The sequence below is a fragment of the Scophthalmus maximus genome, chromosome 1, assembly GCF_022379125.1.
Source record: "Scophthalmus maximus strain ysfricsl-2021 chromosome 1, ASM2237912v1, whole genome shotgun sequence".
NCBI classification, from domain to species: domain Eukaryota; kingdom Metazoa; phylum Chordata; class Actinopteri; order Pleuronectiformes; family Scophthalmidae; genus Scophthalmus; species Scophthalmus maximus.
The window spans coordinates 26293174-26318791 of NC_061515.1; the positions used below are offsets into that span (position 1 = coordinate 26293174).

General features: G+C 40.5%; 1 protein-coding gene across 2 annotated transcripts in view; it reads left to right on the forward strand.

Annotated features, from left to right (window-relative positions):
• adam19a (ADAM metallopeptidase domain 19a) overlaps positions 1-25618 on the forward strand; it is a 160170-nt gene that overhangs the window by 84639 nt on the left and 49913 nt on the right. Inside the window, exons 1-3 of one of the 2 annotated variants that reach the window (XM_035637084.2) lie at positions 8276-8333; positions 11228-11309; positions 18687-18763. Coding sequence is in view for 1 of the 2 variants with exons in the window: in XM_035637076.2 (XP_035492969.2) it covers positions 11228-11309; positions 18687-18763 (159 nt within the window). In the remaining variant the exon portion in view is untranslated. Of the gene's footprint in view, positions 1-8275; positions 8334-11227; positions 11310-18686; positions 18764-25618 lie in introns of those variants that run through there. The other variant, XM_035637076.2, reaches the window with a different exon arrangement.

Consider the following 25618-nt stretch of genomic DNA (forward strand, 5'->3'; position numbering starts at 1 on the left):
TCTACTGTAGATGGCCTGAAAGACATTGAGAGAATTTCAAAACCAGCTCCACAGCCTTCTGTCCCACCAATTACATGAAATATTTCCATAACTCTGTCATTTAACCTAGAATAGCATGTGTCATAGAGCAGATGGAGAATGGAATGGAGTGCAGAATGGCTCACAGTTTGCCCACTTAATAAATGTACATTCCAGACACTGTCTGGACGTCTGCTGATGATTCCGGGTTGTGTATGGAACATGCAACCTGTTTTGACAACCCGCTGCAGTCCTTCTGCTTAATTTTTTGCATTAGGAGAATGTGACCGGGAAATAAAGGAATGCCTGGGGGGAAGTTCAGAATTGCCTAAAAAAAAGCAGAGTTGTGAGTCATTTCATACCAGAGAAAAAACATGGCTGGGTGGCTGTGGCTCAGAAGCTGGAGAGGGCCGTCCTCTAACCAGAAGGTCGGGGGTTTGATCCCCACTTTCCCCAGTCCGCACGGTGAAGTGTCCGTAAATTACCTCTGACGAATGTGACAGAAAAAAGCACCGTAAATAGCTCTGCTGTATGATTGTTTGAATGTGACTGTAGTGCTGTAAAGCGCTTTTGAGTGATCGATAAGACCAAATGAAAGCCCAGTCTGTTTACCATGGCTGTCAAAAGAACAGAGGGGACGTTAACCTATTTCAAATTAAAAAGTGACACCTGAGATTCCACCAGTTTATTTCTGTCAATCAGCTACAGCATAAGAATATGCAATAAAGCTGACCACCATTGGTACTATCCAGTGGGCGTGTCTTGTAGCTGGTGTTAGACGGCTGTGTCCATTACTTCCAGTGGGCGTGTCTTGTAGCTGGTGTTAGACGGCTGTGTCCATTACTTCCAGTGGGCGTGTCTTGTAGCTGGAGTTAGACGGGTGTGTCCATTACTTCCAGTGGGCGTGTCTTGTAATGGGTGTTGCCTGTAGTCAATGTGTCTTTTCGGTTTGATCATTTTGTTCACAGGGCGTCATAGCTAACTTTTTTTTTATATAATTCAGCCACATCTTGGCGCAACTTAAACACTGTACAATATACTGCCAGATCGTAAAAATGGAGCCAAGTTATCCTAACAAAATGGCAGTCTGAAAGTCAAAGTGTATTTTTGATCTTTAAACAGTCAGGCTAGTTGTCCCCCCCAGACGTTTTACATGACGTTTTTTTATCTTAATGCTTGGACATTCAATGTACTTGAGAAATTTCCTAATTTAATGAGAATTTCTTCGAAGAGGAGTCAGAAAAGTATATCACCCCCTCCCAGTGCACTCAGTGTAAAACAATTGTCACACAGAGCTTAAGATTTAAGAAGAGTTAGTCCGCCACCTGTTGGAGTACCACTTACAATGAAGGAACAGGTAACGAGACATTGTCATGTCGTCTCCTCAGTTGCACATTTACATGATGTAAAAAAAAATCCACAACCTTTTCTGCACAAGGATTTTAAAACCGATATGATATGAATAGAGCTGGAAAAACACTTCATCGTGAAGCTGAACACAAAGCCACTCTTGGTTCCTGAAAAGTGTCCATCGTAGAAACTAACTGTTTTTCAGCTGCGGTGATAATCGATGCTCTGTAGAGACTGTGATCTCTGTTGTCAGCTGTCAATGTTCAACCGATCTCCACGCACCTTTATCAGTGAAGCGGAAAATATAAGCCTGATCCCGGGGATATCACCATGGATACTATCAAAGACATGGCCTCCGTCTCCATCCTTTCAAATCCATTCTCTATGGCGCTATAAAGAGCTGCAGTGTGCAACCACACAGATAAGGAATCAAGAAGTTCTGTCTCTTTGGCTGCGGGAGACAACATCACCACACACACTCTCCCGTGGACAAAGAAAGCTTGCAGGCTGCAGCCAGGCTACAGCAGCAACTTTTATAGCTCAAGAGCGTGACACTGTTGTTAGTAGCCCTCCGGAAAGCTTCATTTCAGAACAACTCCACCACAAGCGTTTACTGTTTTTAATATTCAGTGGGTGATAGCTCCATTCAAGGACAATAATGATGCCTTTTGCTTCAATGGAGCCATTCACTGACTCTGGTATTCCCTGTCATACCCTGCCTGTTGAATAAAACCTCCTCAGACAGCAGAATATTCTAGTCATTTAATTAGTCATTCTCATGTGATTTGTTTATTCTGACTGCTTCAACAATGGTTGCATTTGGTCATGATTCTCATGAAGTCTGCTGATGCCCATTTTATATCAGGTTTGGACAACGGTGTGGTCTGTGTGTTGTTGACCGTTGACGTTTGGATCTCTTCTTCCGCTGGGGATTCCAGGGAATACAGGCATTGTCTTTATCTTTCAGACCCGGTGACTACGTTCATTTCTATATACAGTCGGTGTGTCTATGTGTTAACACCCATCCAGTCTGTTGCTACAGATAGCATCCAGAGGCAATGACCTCTAATAAACAACTGATGCTTGGTCAGTATGTAAAGCTGAAGAAAAAATATCTCTTTACAAAAATCTTAATTTTATTAAGACTCTTTTGGCCATAATCAATGTGTGTTTTAATACCAGCTTTACTGCTGAACAGAGACGGGTATCAAGTGGATTTGATCAATTTTTCTTGAAAAGAAGAAGAGTCCGTTTGGGGTGCTGTTTGTGTGTCCAGACAGATGCAGCTGAGCTGTGTGGTTTCAGTGTCCTTTGTCTCCTTACAGCAGAGTAAGACTCCTTACATAAACTCTGCCCGCTGGCTCCTGAGCTTGGATCAGTTAAGACCTCGTGTCTGTCGCTGATATGAAAACAGCCTTTGCAGCCTTGGTTGGTCTTTTGGCAGGCTTTCCCGCCACTGCCTTTTGGAAGTCTGCTTTGGAAGGCTTGCATGGAGATCAGGATCCTTAGAGAGCAGAGGCCTTCCCCAGTAGAGGGGAAGCAGGGAGCAGGAGAAAGAGGGGTCTTTGCTCCTCAGGGAGGCCACCTGGGTTCTGGGACACACAGTGGCCAATGGCAGCTGGAGCTCGGAAGAGATTTTTACATCCAAGGTGTGTAGGGTGAAGCATCGTGGGAATCTGATCTCTTAGGCTTAGTCTGTTCATTTATACAAATTAATTTAGACGTGATCTTTCTTCAGAATCAAAATTGCAGGCACACTCTTACTTGATGCTACTTCATACTAGTCAGCTGCCCTCTTAATCTTGCTGTTATCTACACCTTTTTAGGTGATATTGTTAACCCTTAAGGAAACTGTCCCTTGTTTCCAGGTCGTGGAGTTACAGGGCAACATTATCATTCATCTGGAGTCCGGCTTGCATCCACCTGATGAATGTCAGTTGCGTTCCAGACAGATAAGCAATGAGCTGAAACTCATTATAAAGCTCATTAAAGCGGAGGGAAGCTGCAGATGCAGCTGATAACTCTCTGTAGGTTCATCACTGGGAACGAGCCTTTTCGAATTGTCGTTTATTGCATTGTTTTTGTAAAATATCAATTATGAAGTATTGATAAATGGCACCCAACTGCAGTCCAATGTTTGATACTCTGTAGTACCAAGACTTACCCTCATCCCTACGGCAGAGATAAGGGGGGCACACAACACACAGCGTGTACAGTAGGAGTCAGATGCATCTTTATATAAGTCACTTACATTACCCCTCAAATGTTTTTTACAACACCTGAGGGCAAGCAGTTAGCCAAATGGTGAGGGGGCATACCACATGGGCACATACGTCTTGAGCAGCAGGTCCTGTGGTTTGACTCCTTGCCAGCTGGACCATTTACTCTGTGTCATTCCTCTACACTCTCACCCCATTTCCCATCTTTCACTGTCTATCAAACAAACTCCAAAAGAAATACTATAAAAAGCTTGAGACATCTCGATTTTTCTAGCTGCTATCTGAATTCACTTTATTCAATTTATTCCTGTTTCTGAAATTAAAGCACAGAGCTAATAAACATCTTCTTGTTGAACTTAATTTAATCTTAATGTTTGACACATTCCTCACTTGAAAGTTCACATGGCGTTCTTTCTGCAAAGGAAATCAAATATTGTTCCCAACACTAATTTGTCTCACTTTTCCTTTACTTTGTTTTCACCTTTTGTCTAGCACATCAAATCCTTAAGGTTTACGTCTGTAGACTGAGCTACTCTTGATCACGTCGGCTTCTCTTCTTCTAATGTTGTGGCTCATTATGTTGCTGCAGGATGAAGCTCTGACCCTCTGACCCGTTTCCCTTGAAGAGAGACGAGAGCTGGTTTTAGTATCTGGACACAAACCCCTGCAGAATTGCTCTGTAGACCCCATTATTAACTTGCCTGGCCTCCACTCTGGTCAAAACTTAGAATTTGATGTATTGCCACCTCAAATTAAGTATTGAGGGCAACTTTCAAGGCGTCATTTATTTTCACTGCATCAGGACAACTAAGTTGATACTTTGGTCATTGGGTATATATTAACTGATTAACCAATCAATAGAAGGATAAATCAACAGCAAGTCTAATGATTAAATATCAGTCTAAAACTAGCCTGTGTTATTTTTTTTTGTGAATAGCAGCAGTGTGGCCACTAGCTACAATTAAATGTCGATGGTCCCCTTGTCTCCTAGCTCGTTTAACCAAAATGAGCTGAGCTAACCTATCAGAAGCCAAACGGAGAAAACATCATGGCTATAAAAACACAGTACCTCTACAGTACATCCAGGCACACATGCATAGCTGTGTCCAGCTGCCAATGCTCTCGGCCTGCTCGTTAGAGCAAATTACATGAGCACACCAAAGCCAGGCTGCCTGTCTGCTTCCCCTCTGCATCCAAAAGAGCCCATTACTTTTATTTATGGAAGTAGCGCAGTGGTTTGACCCAAGCCACACTGTGCAGCTTTGCATACGATGCTCTGAGGGAAAGAAAAAAGCAGGGTGTGTTTGTGTTATTACTCAGTATCAGGGCTGCTGATGAGTTGTTCTACATCCACTTTTTTAAAAGAAAGATCAGTCATGGTAGACGATAGTGTTTAACGCAGTATGTGGTAGTGTTGTGGATGTGGTGTAGTATGGACTACAGATCCATGTCGTTTCATCACGGGACACAAAGGAAAACGGCACCAAAACGGAGCCCAAAAGGCTCCAACTCCCAGAATGCACCGTTTACTGTGATGCTTTTATGATTATTAATAATTTTCTTTGATAATTATGAATCACTTTCTAATTTCCAAATCTGCTCTTACCGATGCACAACAGTGGTCTGCACCCTCCCTCCCTTACAGAGCTGGGAGTTTGAATCGAGAAGAAAAAACAAAGGAATTTCACCACTCGAGTCACATCTTTTTACAGTAGTTTTACACCAGCTATAAAAGTGATTCTCATGGAGAAGAATTTCATGTGTCTGTGGTATTGCGCCAAAATAATCAGGGTTATTATACAATATCATTTGCACTTCAGTTTTATCACTTTCATTCTCTTTGTATGTCTCATTTCCACCAAAGTCCAGTTGTTTTGGTGCAAATGAAGTATGCAGAGGGAGTTTACTAGTAGGACAGCAGACATACATACATCAGTCTAAAACTAGCATGTCCAACGAGCTCACAGAACACTATCAGTGGGCCGGGCCCATCCTCGTGAAAGAGCACGTCCTCTCCATGTGAACAAATGCGTGACCCTCCCGAGCTGCAGGCAGCAGTTCAATATGTACTAAACACTCGCTCGCTGCTCAAGTTTACTTTTGAGACTTTGCGGCGGCAATGTTTGCGTTGATCAATGACATGAATAATCTCTTATTCCACATTCTTGTCTGGCCTCTCCAGTTGGTGTCGGTTAAGGCAAGATGTTCTAACATTATATTGAATCACACATCCTCTCTGTAGTTGCATTTATTCATATCCCTAATAGCATTTGTTTAATCAAGTCACAGCTAAATTATATGTACGTATATACACACTATCTAAACATCTTTAAAAAGAATGAGTGGCTGTTTTAAAATTTAATAGTAAGACTAGATATACAGTATATCGGTGAGGTAATTAAATTATTCCATGTAGGACAAATTACATCACGTGTATTCAGTTTTCTACAGTTACATTTTTGATATTTCAACATTCTGTATATCTGCAGTCAAATTACTAAAAGGAAATATTCCAATTTTAAATATCTGAAATCTAGTTGGTATTAATCATACTTTTAATATCAGACATCCAAATTAAAAAAAACATAATGGAAGTTTCAATAGCCAAAAATAAACTAGTAAAATGTGTTAAGGTGTGCAGGTGTAGCGAATGTGCACTCGCTCTTGCGTTGTGTTTAATAACCAGGCTCAAACTGTTCCCTTGGCTCCAACTTGACGACTGACAAAAGAAACAAATGAGGTCTCTCACAGCCAGTATTTCACGGGAACAGCATACGCAGACTGGTCACAATAAATGGATTAGTGAACAATGAAAAAGTTACCTGACAAAAGAAACATAAGTGAATTCTCTCACAGCCATTATTTCTAAAAACCATAAAGAAAAATCATCAAGCACGTTTAGTTAGCGTGTTATAGTGTTGAGTTTTCTCATAGTTCCAACAATTAAGCTAGTAACCAGACATGTGGTAAACTCGGCACTTATAATAATGATATTAATAATAATAATAATAATAATAATACATTTTATTTATAGAGCACTTTTCATTGCTAAAAGCAATCTCAAAGTGTACTTCACTCCGATATAAAATCTTTCCTTTAAAATCTAGTCACAAAAGCTTGATATTGAATACGAAAAACCCCTTATAATATAACTTGTGCAGAAATTATACTTTTAACATCATAAGCATGAGCAGAACTGCTCCCTCTACAATACTGTTCTCTGAGCTCGTATTACATGTACTCTTTTGGTTTTTTGTGTGGGCATGTTTTGAGACTAAATGAACACCATACACCTGACCTGATTCATCAAGGCACTGATGTCCTGGTCACAGTATATAAACTCCTCTAACGACACACAAAAAGCACAAGGAAGTCTCCTAGTACTGAGGCTTTCATGTACCATTTATTCCTCAAACTGAAACAACCCATCAGAGTACCGCAGTGGTATCATCCCTCTTTTATACTGATTGAAGCCTCAATATGCTTCCAACAAAGAAGTTGTCTAACAGCGCTGAGACCTCTGTCGACAACTGATTTAAGAGTGAGGCATCGTTTGACAGTTGAATAATAGATAAAAGAATAAAATGCATTCTTTATTCAACTTGGTGAGAGAGAGAAAAGTGCATCAGCTGGAGTTATGCTATTGTGCACATGTGACTACACATTGAAAGTCAGCTTGTGTGAGGCAGGCTGAATGGTCAGACAGCAGTCACACTCTTGGTCTGGTCCTCTGGTATTAAAGCAAGTGAACAACTTAATATTAATGGGAAGTGGATTCTTACACATTGTGCTTTGTTTTGTACCTTTGGTGAGTTCAACCAATCACAATGAGATTTCATTCGAAGCTCTTACTTAAAGTAATTACTGAGATCATTGAATGGTCAGACAGTGACATTATTAGAAATAGATCCAAATGGGCAATAAAAAGCAGTCAACAGATTTTAATCAAAGCCCATAGGCCTGTGCTATGCAGCAAGTTCAACAAATCCAGGATTTCTTTACATTATCAGGCTTCCCTAAGTCACACAGCCGTGGTTATCTGGTTGGTAAGTCAACCCAGGTTTTCCCAAACATGTTCCCATAAAAGGGGCAATGTTCCGAGCATGCCAGAGGCAAGACTTCTGATATCCCTGCCATGTCGTTGGATCAGTATATCTGACTTTTGTGTTTTCCATTTTCCATTTTCCATCCAGTGCGTACCCTCAATCAACCCCAGTGAAGTCTTTGTCGATCAGCTGTGTACACGAACAGAAGCTGAGCTCAAATTTCCTATTTAACTTTACCTGAATCACAATCCTTTGCGTGCTAGTATTGAAATATGAACAATTTTGAATGTTTAAAATGTATTTATGGACATAGTTATCTTCTGAACACTTTACTCCAGCACCTTAGCCCCTGCTACCCTGTTGACAACTAGCCTGAACCTAACCTGGCAGCTTCAATCAAGCTTGATTGCCTGAGTTGCAGACGTGGACACACTGAGCAGAGCTGTGTCGTTGTGCTTCAGCACAAAGGTCATTCGTCATATAACCAGGTAATCACTGTGGGCGCACACTTTACCCAGTGCTTGCTAAGATTCAAGGTTTTTGCAGAGGCGCTAATCTCACTCTTTGCCAGGTTTTGAATTAAGCAGGAGGAGATATTTGACTGTGATCTTTATTTCCCCACCATGCTGACAGCTTGAAAGACAGTGGCTTGCCACGGAAAGCAATCAGCGCGCTCTTCATTCTGCCTTTGATGAAAATGGTATGTGTGTAAATACTACCCCTAATAAGATCTAGTTGAATTTCACACACTACTTTCTGTGGGCCCGCTTCAATCAAATTAATTTTAAAGGGCTGCCACGTAAGACAGTATTTTTATATAGCAGAGCAAATTGTCTTGAGTAAAAGGGGTGAAAAAGCTGGATTATGTTCCATTACGATCCTCCTCAATGAATAATACAATAGGGCCCCTGGGACCAAATGGAGATTCGGCTGGTCTTTTCAAGTCCGTCTTCCATTTTTCCATCTGTGCTCAGGGATCTGCTGCCAGTATGTTTCTGCTGCCTGGTCAGTAATTCAGCCACACACAGAGGCTGACTGAGACCAGGCGTCCTCAAGCTACTGATCCCTACATCTGTAACACTGAAGCACTTGTCCAGGGACGTCTTGGCATTTGACAGGCAACTCCTTCATTCCCAGACATGACAAATGTCACCGTTTTCTCCTGCAGGCTAAAATGGAGCCAATGCATTTCTGTTGTACGGTGACCTTTAGTAGAAGACAAACAATCATCTCTTTTCTTTATCTTTGGCAGCGCAGTGCAAGCCCTTTCTGAGCTGAGAAGGAACAAAAGTGTGGGTAAAGACAAGTTCCGCTGCACAAGATAAGAATTTGCATGAGATCAGTAACTAACAGATAGTTCAAATTTGATACAATCGCAATGAAGGCATTTGAATATATTATTCTCCCTCTGCCTCTTTTTGCTATCAACGCCCAGCTCCATCAACATGAAAGTCTCTGGTCCTGCTGATCCAACATTTAATTTGGGTGGAGATTCATATTTTTGCAATCAAGCTTGGCAATGTCTGAAAATTATACGGGGGACGTCAGCAAGCAAAGGAAGTAGCTATGAATATTTTTTGAAGCTTTGTCTGACTTACACTTTCTTCAAAGCGGGGACTCAGTAGGCAAGTGCAGTGCGAGAACAAGGTCTCGCACATCACAGGCATTTGCCGTCAGTACTCTGAGCCTGCATGGTAATGACAAAGGAGTGGCTGACATTTTTATGGAGATTGCGTGTGGTTGTTGATTTTCTCATTCATGTAATCCATCTGTTGAATTAAATGTCCACAAAGCATTTGAGGCAAAACAGTCCTACTCATATTTGTATTTCTTTTGTTTATGTCTTTCAAGATTCATAGATTCAAACAACAGCCAAGATCCTGTGTGGTTTCAGACAGCAAGTTTCTGTAATAAGTGTCTAATACTTGATATTAGACACTTATGGTCTAAAACTATTCCCACAATTTCATATTGCAAAATCCAAAATATTCTAGCTTTTAGTTCCTGATTTGGGGCAAGCCTCTAAAATGCTGAATCCTACATATCCCATGATATAAACAAGAGCATATTTACATGAGGCTCTTATTGCCTCATAAACTCCCACTCTCCTGCTTGAAACAAGAACTCTCCGCTAAAATATGTAGAGTGGGTATTGACTAAAGAGGCAGGCAACATGATTGAATATACAACCAAATCGAATACAGTCATCTTCTGCTCTGATTAGATTATGATTGAATTTAATTCTACAAAATGTATTCTGAACAAATATTCACCCATCCGTCCATGATGTATACAGCTCATCTTTTGAGGGTCGAATGGGGGCTGGAGCCAATCCCAGCTGACATTGGGCGGGGTGCTTCATGGACAGGTCGCCTGCACATCGTAGGGCAAACATGCAAAGACAAACAATCATTCACACTCACATTCACTCATTTTTTGGGGGCAATTTTGTGTGTCCATTTAACCTAAGGTGCATTTCTTAGTATTGGAATGAATCTGAAGTACATGGAGAAGACACATGAAAGGCCCTGGTCTACTGTTAGCAGGGGCAGACTGGCCATCTGGACGTTCTGGGGAAGTCTAGAACGGCCGTCCACCCGACTTGAACAACACTATAGTTAAAAGAATGAATACAAATTCATTATAGCAAATATTTCGATTGTGTCATTTCACCCAGCCAACATTCCAAATTCACCCCCATTCATCCCTGTTTAAATTGCTCCAGAACAGAATAAAAACATTGAACAAATTGTTCTAGTTTTCTAAACGGAAAAATCATTCTATGACAGGTGCCTAGGAGAAAAGGAGTGCACCAAAAGTTAGTGACCATCATGAGACAAATGTTTTTGACAATGAGAGGCCATCCTCAGTAGGGAGTGGCTGTGAGCTTTCAGCCAATGTTAGTAATTTTCAGATTTCAGGAGGTTTGCAGAAAGACGAGTCAAGGAAGCCGATGAGCAGTTTCAGCGGGAGACGTTTAGTTCGAGATGTGGTTGACTGCACAACACAAAGACGAATCAAAGTGCATATGGGCGTACAGTACTTTTGTACCCACTGTCTACGAAACTTTCCGCCTGATGTGTCATATGTTCGATAGTTCACAACACGGACACATCTGCGTCAACATAGATTGCATCAACAAGATACTGTTCACATTGCTTACAATCAGGACACATTCTGCTTCTACACCAAACACATTCCCCACATGCAACAACCATGTCAGCAACATGTCACTCGGATTTTCCCTCAAACCTGTTTAAAAACGCAATATATCACGTTCCACGCTCCATGTTTTCAGCTTTGCAATATATTGTGACATAGAACCCATATATTACAGTGTATTCACCCAACTGGTCACAAAAAAAAGATGGTCCAGGTGGATAAATAAAAGTTCTGGGAGTGTAAAAGCAGTGTATGAATTGAGTTGTCCATAAAAAGGATCCTGAAAGTGTTCTGTGTGATCATGGCCTGAGACTGTCATTGTCTTTGTTTTGTCCTGCTGCTGCTTGAGACCTGAATTCCACAGGGATCATTAAAGTCAAATCTTATCTCACCAGCCACCTTTTTCTCCTCTCATGTCTTTGTCTTTCCCAGGGAGCTTTTAAGTCCCGACTTCTCAGAGACCTACTACACAGATGATGGGCAGCCCGTGACTGTGACCAATCACAATTACACTGTGAGTACAAAGCAACAGGTTGACGCGTGTTGGAAGTTGTATCTCATCACCTCGTCTGTCTGGCACCAACAATCATGCCGCAAGTCAAAGTCACAGAGTCTCTGACAGGATAATTGCATTAATAAGCAGGTGTGCGGAATAAAGTGCTTAGTAAGTGTACAACGTAACTGAGGATGTCCTCCCAGTGTGACTGAATGTTCATTACAAATCTTGTCCTTTTACTAAAATTTTTGTTTGAGTCAAAGCCCAAGACGAATAACGCCAATTATTTTGAAAAACAGCAATGTTTGACAAATAAAAAATAAAAATCTTTATTCAATAACCAAGTTCAACAAAAATCAATTCACCCTTTTATTCTTTAATTTTTTTTTCTCCTATTTTCCCAATCCACCCTTATTTTTCATGACCGATCCGGTCCTCCTGGATGTGGATGATACCAGCCGTACGCAAATCTGTGGAGTATTTGTATTGTTATTCACCCTTTTTTTTCAGCTGCTCTTTGCAGGAGGGGTTTTGTTTCTTTGACATCTACTTCAAAATACTGAAAAGGTTTTGTATTTAATTCAAATCGGCTGGTGTGTTCTGACACCGTTCTATCAGAACCAGCATTAACTCTCTTGTAATGAGATAATCAATGAAAATTCCCATCAACTGTCAATGGTCATAGTTAGTCATGGGCCGCTTTCAAGGTATACACCACTATTCCCAAACTTTTCAACCCTCAAACCCAAAATGAAAGGTGACTTGAGACCATTATCCCCTGAGGTGGTTGAAGCACACAAAGGATATTGATTTTAGGTAGTGCACACAAAAAATCCTCTATGTGCATGTTTCCTGTGACCTGCTGCAACTGATGCCTCTGGAGTTGTGTGGGGAGAAAGACAATTTGAAGGGTGATGACATGACTGACACTTTTTAAAGGTTTTATTTTAAACTTTACTATTTTTTATCTTTTTAACAATTATGACTAAGATTCACTATCTCAAATAGTTTTTAAATTGAATATAAATTCTGGAAATCATCACACGACCCTACATTGGGGTTTGGGGTTTATTTTTAATCTGTCACAGAAATTCTGAATACCTAATATATTTTTCATAAACAAACCCCGTCATTCAGAACATTGGGAATTTCAGTTTGAATTGCCAGCAGGTCACATTCAGATGAATGTCATTAAACAGCAGGAGTGTTACAGTTGTGAACAGAGAGAGGCTGCTGCTCTTCAACTGCGAACATACATAAACAGTTTATGCCAGAGGGAGATGGAAACTTTAAATTCAAGTTTATTTTTAATGTTAAAAACTTGAACACGAATTTGGAAAATCTGATAAAAATCCAGGTGAGTTAAAAACATCTGGAAGCAAAGCAATGAAGATTGAGCCGACCATGTTCAGCTTCTTTGCATTTTTACATTCATTTTCACTTCCTCTCACAGTGTTCTCACAGAATGTGGGGATTTAATTTGTTGAAACCTGTATAATAATGCAATGGCTATAACATTACACTCACTCAAAATCCACTTACAGTACAGTAACATGTAATTATTTAAGGTTCACAGTACAGGACTGTCCTCCTGCAGTCAAACAAGTTCGATGGCACGGATTCGGTTTGCTGCTTGTCTCCGACGACCTGAATTTGAATCACTCTGTAAAGACCCAGATTATCCGTATGTTTGCAGACGTCTCACGTTGTCAGGAGTTTTTGATGATCAGAGGTGGCTCAACGCACTGACTGGCCCTTTGATCAACTTAGCTGCTAAGTGCTACATCACAGGAACAAATCATCTGTTTGTCCTCAGCAGAGTTTTTGACCAAATGTGTATGTGTTTGCTTTGTCAAGTGACTCGGAACTTTTTCCCACCAAATTGAAGCTGAAGTCGTAAATGAATGCTGAGTTCAGTTCCAGAGCTGCTCTCGGTTTCTCATTTTGAGGTCACTCAGGCGGATGCAGTGATTTAGGGAATGTGCAAGACGACACCCATGATGCACCACTTCCCCTTGCTTTAGAAAACAGTAGTGTCAGCTAGTTTATTTTGAATACGTCACGTACGATTTTGCTAAGAATTAGCTTTAGTCAGTGTTGGTGATTAAGGCTCTGTTTGTGAACATGCATGCACAGTGTTACCGTGCTGCCTGTCCAGTGGTCCACTTGAGGTCTGATTTATTTGGAGGTTTCTTTGATAGCACTGATGAAACTAGCATCGTATAGCAGCTAGTGAGCCTGACAATATGATAATGTATCAGTTACTTCAGGGACGGTCAACACCAACCCTCTGGTCCACCTAGAATGTTAACCTCTGGTTTTCATGGATTAAATCATTTTTTTCTCACACAAAGATTAGATTAGATTAGACTAAGGGAAAGAACTCAATACTTTGGATCTTGACACTTGGCTGAAAAAGCTTGAAAAGAGACTCAACTCGAACACAATTGTCTGATGAAACCATGATCAGAAACTATAACTACTGAGTGTGAAGTTCTTCATTTTCAATGTTTTTTTCCACTTTCCATCTATGGAACATTAGATACAAAAGTGACAGAAAATCAGAAGATGAGATTTATTTCTCCTCGTGTCTCATCATGTCAATCTAAGTGCCTACCTTCACTTGCATCTGATTGGCCAGCAAGGCAGCCAAACTCGCCCACGGTCAGTAACACTTGCTTTCAACTTTCTATGAAAAGAAAGAAAGTTTAACTCAGGCCATGAGACACTTTTTTAGAGACAAATATTAGAAACACTATATGGCACTCAGGAGAGCGCATACCTCCCCTTCGGCCCTACAGTCCCCTTGAATGCAATCGACCCACACCAAATTGCACACACTCATAGATATCAGTCCCCTAAATTTGCCAGATTTTTTTCAACAATGATGCATCTCACAATGTTCAAGAAAGTGATATAAAAAAGTCCTGGATCCACGCTAACATTTAATGGGTTCTTTCTTGGCCTATGTCCCATCCTTCCACCAAGTAGTTTTTTTTAATCGTTCTGACAAACAAACAGAATAGACAAACAGACAGGGGTGAAAACATAACCACTTTGGTGGAGGTAATTGCAAGGGATGTACAGTCCTGTGTCACTGACCAGAGGTTTCCATTAGCAAAACCCTGAAAACAATGGAGTGTAACATACATGTCAATACACTTTATATAAGAATCCATAACACTTCTATATTAATTATAAAACACTGTCAGGTACTGTTTTCTGTATTATGAGTGCTTTCACCTAAATCTAAATACTTCCGCTACCACTGCTTGTTAGTAGCACTTGCAAGAAGCAATGTGTTTTTAAATGTATATGTAGGCATAAATGTCAGCTGCTTTTGTAAAAGGTTCAGAACTTGTCATATTCTATCAGGATGGTTAAAAAGGCAAAGGAGAGAGAGGGGAGGCAGAACTTCCTTCTGTGCTGCACCATCGCCTAATGCTGTGGTTTCATCTCATGCTGCCTACACAAATTAAACTCCTACTCCTACTCACTGAACTCCTACTCACAATGTGGAAACAGCTTTCACTAACTCCCTCATTAAAAAGGTCAGGGCCGGGTTGTCTCTGTTTGTGAATCTTCAGACAAACTGATGTCAGTTTCACGTCAGTCTCTGCCAACACGACACACCGTCGTAACATTCTCAAACACAGTGAGACAAGCTTCAGGACAAACCTAAAGTACAAACCTTTATGGACTCGATGTTTATAGAGAAGACAGCAGTAACAGGGCAGAGGAGTGATGATGGTGAAGTGACTTCAGATAAGAGAATCAAGACATCTGGATTTACAGAAGCTATTAGCTGCTGGAGCATTTGTGCAAAAATATTTCATTCAATTTATCGTCAATTATGTTTAGCATTCTTTTTTTGTTTTATGATTTGGACCACAGCAGCGGGGCTACCTCTATAGAATGGAGAACTGAAGAAGCCTTGTGGATGAAGATGAATAATCTTCAAGAAACCCGTTGCTCCTGATTCAACGCCCTTGTGGACAACGATGATGAATGAGAATCACCACTGACTGGGCACTAGTTTTGTGTGGTCTCTACACTCAAACTTAAGATCAGCTGGTGCAACAGGTGCTTCTATGACCACAAACGTATCTTTGCCAGTTCTTTATTGCAATTTTATCTGCAATCAGCTTTTATCAGCCCAGAATCAGAATCAGAATGCCTTTTATTGTCACTATACACATGTACAATGAGATTAAAAGCAGCCCCTACTCAGTGCAGACATATATGTAGATATAAAAATAAGATATCAAATGTAATAAATAGTATAAAAAACGGGGGGGGGGGGGGGGGGGATAAGGAGCACATTGCGCTATATACATAGCTATAAAAAAAATAATAAATAGGATTCCTATATGCAGTATGGGTTATTGCACATATTGAAAATTACACAGTAGGTGGATAGAGGGAAGTCCGGAGGTTAGGCTGTGGAGTCAGTGCATGTGTGAGTTCAGGGTGGTTATGGCTTTTGGAAAGAAACTGTTGTTGAGTCTGTTTGTCCTTGTGCTGATGCCCACAGTTTATCAGTCAGCCTCTAGTAACAACTGTACTTGTGAATTTAAGGCGTATTTTAATTAAATGCTCACAGTTATCTCTACAAGGTTGTTCAACAAACTTTGTACTCGTTCATTTAAGGAGTTTGGTAAATGGCTGCAAGCATTTCTTTATTCTGCTGCAGCACAATAGAATAATTGTCTGACAATCTTCAAAGAGCTCTGAAATCATGGATTCTCATTCAATCATTTGTGGCCTATCTTATTTTGATAAAAAGAGCCGAGGACATCTAAGCACAGACTCTTTGTATGTGTGGCTGTTGGTTAGTTTGGACCACATCAGAAATAAGCCCCTAGACTGCATTTTGTTACAGGCATCAAAGGTTGTAATGCAGATATACAGGGAAATAAATAAGTCACAAATAATAATGGCAAGTTCTGCTCTAACTGTCAGGTACTGTAGCTGCACCACAAATCGGTTGCAACCATGGTATGGTTTGTTTTTGCCTCTGACACACAAAAAGCATACACGATGGGCCAAGCTCGGATGCGATTGAAACAAAGGGCTCGAGACGATGCAGGGAGAGAAGGGATGCGGAGACATCGGTGAGAAGGAGGATCAGTTTTATGAAACGCGTGCCTGCATTGCAACGTTTGCTCGAATTTGTGATCAGTTTGCATGATGCAAACATACTCGGGTTGATCTTTTGCTTGTAGGGAGCTTCATAGAGCCTGACCGTCTCACCTCACTTGCCTTGTTCAGATTACAGAGGATAAATCGAGGGGTTTGCTCTGTGCTTGTGGCAGAAGCAGAGCACATTTCTGTTCCTTTCATCAGAATACAAACATACATTAGCACTGAAGGGGCTCTTCTGGGGTGTCCTTCCTTACACACACTCTTAAAGTTATATTCCCAGGTTATGGTCAATTTAATTCAGGAGGCAAAGGGAGGATGTCATCTTTAGATACATATTGATTTCCTTTGCTGTGGATTCTTCGAGACTGACGAATGCTTTCCCTTTATATTATCTAAAAATGTCAGCAATCCAGGGCTGCTCGAAGTACTGAGAGGTAGCTTCTTTCTCAAACGTTCTCCAGCAAGAGTTTATCTCACTGAGGTTGAAGACACTGGGTCTTGTTCTCTTCTAATCCATCTGTTTCCTATTTCATTTTCTCTTGGCTACATTTCTATGCAGACTCTGGGTGGAGACAACCTATTTAGGCTGGCTGCATCAATTTCTGCACAGTAGGCCCTCACAGATGGCAGGTTATCCCCCACACACCTGAAACAATCCCTAACAGGCCCGTGTCTTGGGCTGCATCCATATCCCATCCTGTACATGTAACCAGATTAGCTGGTGGGAGCTGGCAAGGCGCGTTCTCACTGACAGTTGATTTGTATGTTGGATCAAAGAGAGCACTCATTCCTCCCGCTGCTGCTGTTCAAATGAAAGAGTCCATTTCACGCTCTGATGAGCTGACAGAGACTTTTGAATTGTCAAAAATTCAAATTGCAGGCGTCATTTAAACCTCTTGGTGATAAATCCCCTTTCAACATTAACAGGCAGCCTTTTTGCCCATGGGCAGAGTTGCATTTGGAATTCATGAAAGGTGTGATACCTTTTCACAAGGTCGGGTTAAAGTGTTAATTTTGTCTTTTTTTCTTTCTTTTTCTACATTTAAATCAAGTTGGAATATTGCAGTGAGGAGAGCGAATGGTGTTTTTCTGTCTGGTTACTTAAGTGTTTCAAAAAAATAACTTCTATCTCTTGTCTTTTGTTTACTCAGCTTTTATATTTCCCATGAAAACATCATCGTTCATTTAGAGTGTAACATTACACCCACACAAAAAAAGCAAAGTTTAGTATTTACCTCACTTTTGTCACACTTAGGTAACTTTTAGAAAATAAATCACAAAAGTAAAATTTCTGTTGCATGCATGTACTGTATTGGAAAAATGTAAACAATGCTCATTGGCCATCATTCTCATTATACAATGACGCACATTCCTCCATCGTTCTTACAAAAGACTCTAACCTTTATATTCTCAAATATGTCCAAGAAGATTAGTGGATTATACCCATAATTAACTTTAATGAACCAATAAATGCAGCAGTGCTCTTCCATTCATACTTAAGTTGACATACTTTGTATCTGTTTATCCAGAGTAGTAGATAACAACTGGACAAGGTCTGGGGTTTGTTTTGAGCACTTTTCTGTATTACTGTAAGTGGCCCCTACTTCACTGTAAGTGGCCCCAAGTCATAGACTTGTTGGAGGTAAAAGAAGTTAGTGGTGTTTTGATTCTTCTGTGGGGCCTATATATGTGGCAACCCCCCTGTGACGTCACAAAAAGTCAATGTGACAGAAGTAGCTCCTCTTTTAGGTATGTGCTCATGGTTTAGTCATGGCTGGTCTTGGTCTTTCCCATTAAAATACTGATATTGCTTATCGGGCACGTGGGGAAACTCCAGCAGTGACTCACTGTAGCTTTGATTCCACGTGTCCAATCACACCTCCAAGCAGCCTGCCTTCTTTTTATAATAGTTCTTCAAATTCCTTTTCCTTTGGTTGAAGTTCTGATGAATTCATGTCAAGTCCTCATCAGGATAATTGAGTGACGCTCCGGTCTTCATGCCTTTAACACCATCATGCTTTACATATCTGTATTGATGCCTCATCCTCGTTCAGCTGCAGTGGGCAGTGAGGTTATCAGCAGCTGTTATCATGAAAAATGAGCAAGTGACTTGCATTAGGGACATTTTCACCATCAAGCTGATCCGGTTGAGTCATAGCTGGAAGCATTAACTTTATTATCGTGGCCTTTTTAAAAGGTGTCCTCCACATGAACTATCAAGTATTGATGTCAGTGTTTTTTCTCTTTCAGGATCACTGCTTCTACCACGGCCATGTAAGAGGACATCCAGAATCCTGGGTAGCTCTCAGCACGTGCTCAGGAGTCAGGTACAGTCCTCAGCTTGAGATCAGGTGCTATGACAGTCTTACTGAAGAAGGAGCAGGCACAGATCTCTTCAATCTTACAATTCAAACAACTGTTGGAACTGTCAGAAGTTCTTGTTGCTGCTGTTATAAATGTAGATAGTATTTTGAATTGTGCTTGTCATGCCCCTGGTGTGTAAAGGCCTTTAGTCGGTCTGGTATGGTCAGCAAATGTAAGCAAACTATACTCTCTACTTTACTCCCACAACCCCTCACCTGACTCACCTGGTTTCAGAGACATGGACACTTTGATATTTGTTTATTTTATTGTCTTATTGCACTGCATTAATGTCTTTTTTATCTTTTCATTCTTCAGATTGACTTGTAAAAGACTAGTTTGATCCTCTTTGGGGATCCAGGCAGCACTTTTAAAACCCCTTAAATGTTCAAAGCCGCAGACAGATTCGAATGTGGAACGCCGTGCAAGTTAAAAGCTAGGACTGAAGATTTCTCCTGGCAAAGATCCAGCACATCCTCAGTATGTGTCCCCAAAAGTGTATTCATGGATTTGAGCGCATAAAAGAGACACAAAGTTACAGCTCAGTGGGGCTTTAGCAGGAATTAATCCAAAGGCCTGCTTAGTAGATCTAAACTAATAGGAGTTTGAGGAAGTGTTTCATGAAGTTGTGAGAGGATTTTTCTATATAGATAATGGCTGGTTCAGTGCTGACACGTCCGTCAGCACCCTTCAGTCCCTCTGTCCTGCTCTGGGAAGGTAGCCAGATCCTGCTTGTTGACAGCAGCTTTGATGAGAGCAGAGCAGACATGGGGGAGAATAGAGATGTGTGAGCCAGCAGAATGTGAATGTTCTCTAAATGTCCAGTCATTCACAGAGTCATCCCAATGTTGGCTGACTGATACAAGTTTTCTGCTGGACTGAAAGACACACTGAGATTATATGAAGTCATTCAACTCATATAATGGATTAAGTGGTCAAATAGCAGCAGTTTGCTGAGCATGTTAGCAAATATAAACTTTGCATGAATAAAATCTAGATATTTGCCAGGAGACATACCCTGCTTTGGGTGTTGCTTTAAAAATCCTCATAATGAAATGTTGCCCACTTTTGCCATTTGGTACGATCCCTCTGTTAGTTTATCTGTATAATGACAGAATAATGTGAACTCCAGATCCACTCACTGTTTTGGTAACTGAAGTCATCTTACTGTCTACAGCAGTTGTTCCCACACTGGGGGTCGTGATTCATCATGGGGAAAGGGGGTCACAAGGATGAAATGAACTTCAAAACAATTACAATTACAGCCGTAAAAGATACAAAAATAGTAGTTAGATTTAAACGGAAACAGCATCAACCTTAAGAATTTCTTTGTCCACACATGACCCCTGAGATGACGAGATATCGTCGTTTTTACTCATCAGACCTCTGTTGCCAAGGTCAAAATTTTACTTTACAGATCCTCAGTAAAGTGAAGATTTAACACCACAACACTTAATTATGCTGCCCCCCCGGCTCCCATATATATATATATATAGAGAGAGAGAGAGAGAGAGAGAGAGAGAGAGAGAGAGAGAGAGAAACAACCATCCACATGCACATACACACCTATGGTCAATTTAGAGTCTCCAATCCACCTACTATAACCCCAATATGCATGTTTTTGAACTGTGGGAGAAAGGCGGAGTACCAAGAGAAAACCCACATAGACACGGGGAGAACATGCAACATGCAAACTCCACACAGAAAGGCCCCTGGTTGGTTCGGCCCAGGATGTACCGAACTGAGAACTTTCTAGCTGTGAGGCGACGGCGCTAACGACTATACCACTGTGCAGCTCAAATAACTTAACCCATATGAATTACAGTTTTATGAATTAGGATTAATGATCAAATAATATGAATAGTAGAAGAGTTTTTTAAATCCTACATCTACACCACTGCAAGCATCATGAGTGACGTCTTGTCCTTCTCACACAGAACAGTCTTTCTGTCTCTGGTCTGATTCTGCATGTGTTCTTTACTGTGTGAAAAATGATTGACAGAGAGTCGTTTTAACACGCTAGCTGACATTTGCATTTCTCCTCACTTTTGATGGTCATAGAATCGGAGCTTACTCCGCTATTATCCTCATTATAAATCACTCCTGGACAAAAGCCTGAACTGATTCTGTAAATTATAACTGTTATTTTAGGAGGCATAATAATGGTACCCTGAACATAAAATGGCAATGTCGTAACATTACCACTTTGCATAAAATCAGCAGCGAGATGTCAGAGAATTGGTTTGATTAAGCAGGGAAACAGGACATTGGTTGTTCAAGTTCAGGCTTATAATGATAATAATGAAAGCATTCTGCCATAGGTCTGTGGCTGTGCCGGCAGTGTATGAATGATGTGTAAAAAGTGCCGTATATAGGAGCACTGTATGCATGTGTGTGTGTGTCAATGGATGAATGCGAGTTTTACTGCAAAGTACTTTGGTTGGTCGAAAATGTCGTGGAATTTTGTCTATCCTCCCTGAGAGTCTCTTGGTTCTCAGGCACCAAGCAAGGTCATCTTATCTATGGCAAGCTGAAACAATCAGTGTTATCTTGGTAGGCAACACTGTGAACCTGTTGATCTGTATAGCGAATCGGAAGTCTCCTCAAAATTTAGCCCATTATAATAAATGCTTCTGCTTAAGACATCCACGGTTTCCGTCTTCCTGAATCAGCATCCACTCCATCAAATATTCCATTTCAGATAAGACTAGAAAAGACATGAAAAACAGTCCATTTACCATATTGGTCAATATTTGTGACGGCCAAAATGCACCACCCTACATAACTCGCAGGTCACTCATTATTGTGCAAAATCGCATGACGGCCATAATTAACAGTAACTGGAGGTTTGGGATCGGAAGATTTGGCAGGTTCCAGCATTGACCTTCTCCATTCTCATCTTCAGTCCTTCAGCAGTCCTGTGTGTTATCATTTTCACCCCTGCCCTGCAGCTCTCTGCTCTGTTTTAACTGGCAGCAACTTTCATGGCAAAGCAGGGTGTTTTGTAGTGATTGTGGAGCTTTGAGGTGGTATTGTTCAATAGCCTTGGTTGTACGGACTGCATGATTACTTATGAAGTTCCATGAAAAAAATTGTTTGCACAAAGCGTGGCTCGGAGCTCAGCTGTGCCTGTATTTTCATGCAATGTGGAAGAGCAGAAAAACCAGCAGCACTCCTTTCACAAAAGCCAATTTGAGTCGTTTTGTGCCTATTGCGTTTGCTGTGAAATAAATAGCAACTCTGACAAAGTATTCACATGCAATGTGAAGTAGTTTTCATACAAACTTCAAATGTTTTTTTCGAGCCACAGCGAGCAGAGACTGTATGAATCATTACGTTTCAAGGTCAGAACAGAGATGGATAGATGGATTTCTTAGCCGTCGTTTGCCTCTAGGTTAACGCCTTTTTTAATATGAATATAAAAGTTGATAAAAGACATCTTTATAATTGCTCACTGCAATTTTAAATGTTATAAAACATTTATGAAGTGATTATTAAAATGACGTCCTAAAAGTTTCAAATTAGCTTTTAATGTCCTGATGTGGGTATAAAGGTTTCTGTAAATTTATGATGCACCAATTTGTAAAATGGCTATATTGTTAAATTTAGGATTGTTGAGATAGATATCCATTGAAAGTGAAATGTTAATCCTTCTTTTAACATGATATTGATAGATATACACTCATTCCTCAACATAAACACATATAATGTTAAGTTTGGTTGTTAAAGACCGATATATGTATTAAAAACTGTCAGTGTTCAGTGAGGACAGACTATGCAGTGGACAAGACATTATAGATTAACGCAAACAGATCTTTGACATTTCTGTGCTGACATTTCTTGTCCCACATTTGCCAACACATTTTTGTATCTGTTGACTATTATTGTATACAGTATACTGAATGTTTGTAAGTCGCTTCGGACAAAAGCGTCAGCTAAATGAATGTAATGTAAGGAGACAGGAGGGGCAGAGGGAAGCAGCCAAGAGGAACTGGATTCAGACAAGCAGCAGATTAAGCCTTTTTTGAAGTAGGAAGTAGACTTATAACAAACTCCTGTTAATAATAATTCAATCAGCAGTAAATACATAGTATATCTATTATATGAGTTTCATCTTTAACATAATAGATAGTTTTTATCTTTTGGGGGTCAATCTTAAAAGCTCCAGTTGAGGGAGCAATGGAGAGCTTGGGGATCAAGTACAAAACTTCAAATATCTATTGTGAAATATGGGATAAAGTTTGAAAATACCTTCTAGAAATCCTATCATTTTGTAATTGTCCTGTGCTCTGGTCCATATTTTTACATACAAAGCTTACCCCAAGAAACTAGAGTCAAACCACTGTCAGCATCATTTCCATGAAAATCCAGTTGGCTTATATATATATATATATATACACACACACACACACAGGACACACATGATCCAGGTACATATGAGTATGTTAATGGCTGACTGTGAGGCCATGTAGTAACAGTGGAGTGAAGAAAAGATAAGATGCTGCAGACGGTGATACTGCGATCCTAATGGTACAGTTTACTAGAAAGTGAAAAACACATGTAATCACATATAGAGTTGTTCTTTTTTAAGGTTTGTGCAACAGCCCCTCAGAATGCCTGTGTAGTCGGTAGGAGCATGTGTCTGAGAGTCTGTCTGGAAGACACAAGAGGCTCCATCTCCTCCTCAGACTCCATCACACACACTCATACTCACACAGAGAGTCTGATAGTCACTGCTGCAGAATGACTCTTCGCTTTAAATTGCCTTTTTACTGTTCTGTGTTGTCTGGGACAGAGAGTCTTCTGGCTCCATTGTTCATCATCATGGCTTTTCAGTGAGGATGCATTAAGGACTGAAGTTCAACTGAACAACTGAACCATTGTCTCCTCCTACTTCTTATTAATCCGACCTCATTTCTACCCTGTATTTACATATGATCTGTATCTGAATACATTACCTCACAACTTTTAATCTGGGGCGGACCCTTTCAAAACCCATCACACACGGTTGTCGCTATAAGCATCACACATGGTACTCAATGAAATCATACCTCAATCCAATCTGAAAACACAGATACGACATACATATTTATAGATTTTGTATCCTTATACCTGACGTCCAAGGAAACAGTAAGTGATACTGCAATGCCGCAGTTTTGGCCAAATGGTTGGCGTGTCGGTCTCCCATACCCGAAGACCCCGGGCTCTTTAAAACGTGTCTACTTTCACTCCTGATCAATCACTGTTTAAACTCGGCGTGACCTTTTAGACTGTCTACTTCTGAAAGTTCGAGAAGTCCCTCCGACCAACTCCAACAACAAGTGCTGGACTTCAGGGTCAGCGACTTCACCTTCCCAACAAGCATTTATTTGAAACATATACTGACACCTTTAGTGGTAATCCCAAAGAGATTCGATAGAATAAATGTCTGTTAAGCTGAGTTGACTTTTATTATGAAGCAGTCACATTGTCGATGAGCTGGCACTTACTGTAACTGCTATCACTAAAGAAAAACACTTTTGCTGTCTGAAGGCCTACAGAACTTTCACTTTGAGCACTTTCTGACAGCGTATATGTTCTAAATGTGTCAGGCAGTAATGGAGCAGTCGGCGGCAGCAGCAGTCACGCTGAGCTAATGGAAGAGTGATGAGCTTTAGATCTTGCTGGGTATTGCGGTGGTTGTTGTGCCTCTGACTGGGGAATTGAAGGCGGACCTATAGCAGGTAACCAGACAAATACAGGGTACGGTTGCATTAGGTCGAATGTGTGAACATGTGACATGTGGATGTTTGCAAGTGAGAACTCTTCAAAGATTTGTTGTTTTAATCTTGAGTAGCACAAAATTAAAAAAAAAAATTGAGATATTTAGGGAAAAGGGCAATCTTAAGCTCTTGCGTTCAACTGACAGTTTGAAAATATTCCTCTTACATTGGAAAAAAAACCCCCACCCTTCTATGATTTATTAAAACCTCAGTTGTCGCCAGTGTTTCTGAGAACAACGAACCTCAGTCTGTCCAGTCCAGTGTTGAATTTTCACGTCACCTTATGCCTCACTATATTCACCGGCTGCTCTCTAACTGTGCGCCTGCGGTTTGCTGCTGAGCAGGTATAGTGGACAATGGCTTTATCAGAGATTTGCAGCTGAAAGCAGCCGCCCGCTGCTGACGCTGGAGACGAGGTTGATGGGAGAGCTGACACTGAACCAGAATGGTCAATTTGCGGGACTACAAAAAATAAACTAGGTGAATGAGGTTGCAAAGCTGTGCAAAGCTGAGGGGAACTGCAGAGCGATGAATCTCTCTGCAAGTGTACCCAACAGCCTCATTTATTATCTATATAATCTCATAATATAAACACGCCTGAGTCAAAAGTTCACATTTTTCCATTCCCTTGAATGGGAAAGTGGTCGGTTGGCTTTCAATGGGAAATAATTATAAATCTTTAATATTTTTCATTGTAGCCCCAGGCGTCTGGTAATGTTTTAAATAGAGCTGCTAAAATTAGTCTATTAATCGATTAGTTATCTACAACTAAATAACCCTAACCCAAATGGGAATATTTTCTGTTTTCTTTGCTCCTCTATGGCAAACTTTGTGGAAAAATGATGATGCCATTTGGTTGACCATCAACTAATCAGTTAATCAAGAAGACAGCTGACAGGTTAATCGATAATGAAAATAAATGTTAGTTTGAAATTATATTCATAAAAATGTTATGTAGCCGAGGATTAACGCTGTTAAGCCATCTTCAATATTAAAACAAGGACAAAATTATATAAATGAAATAACCCGATCACAATAGGATCTGAATATTAAACATGG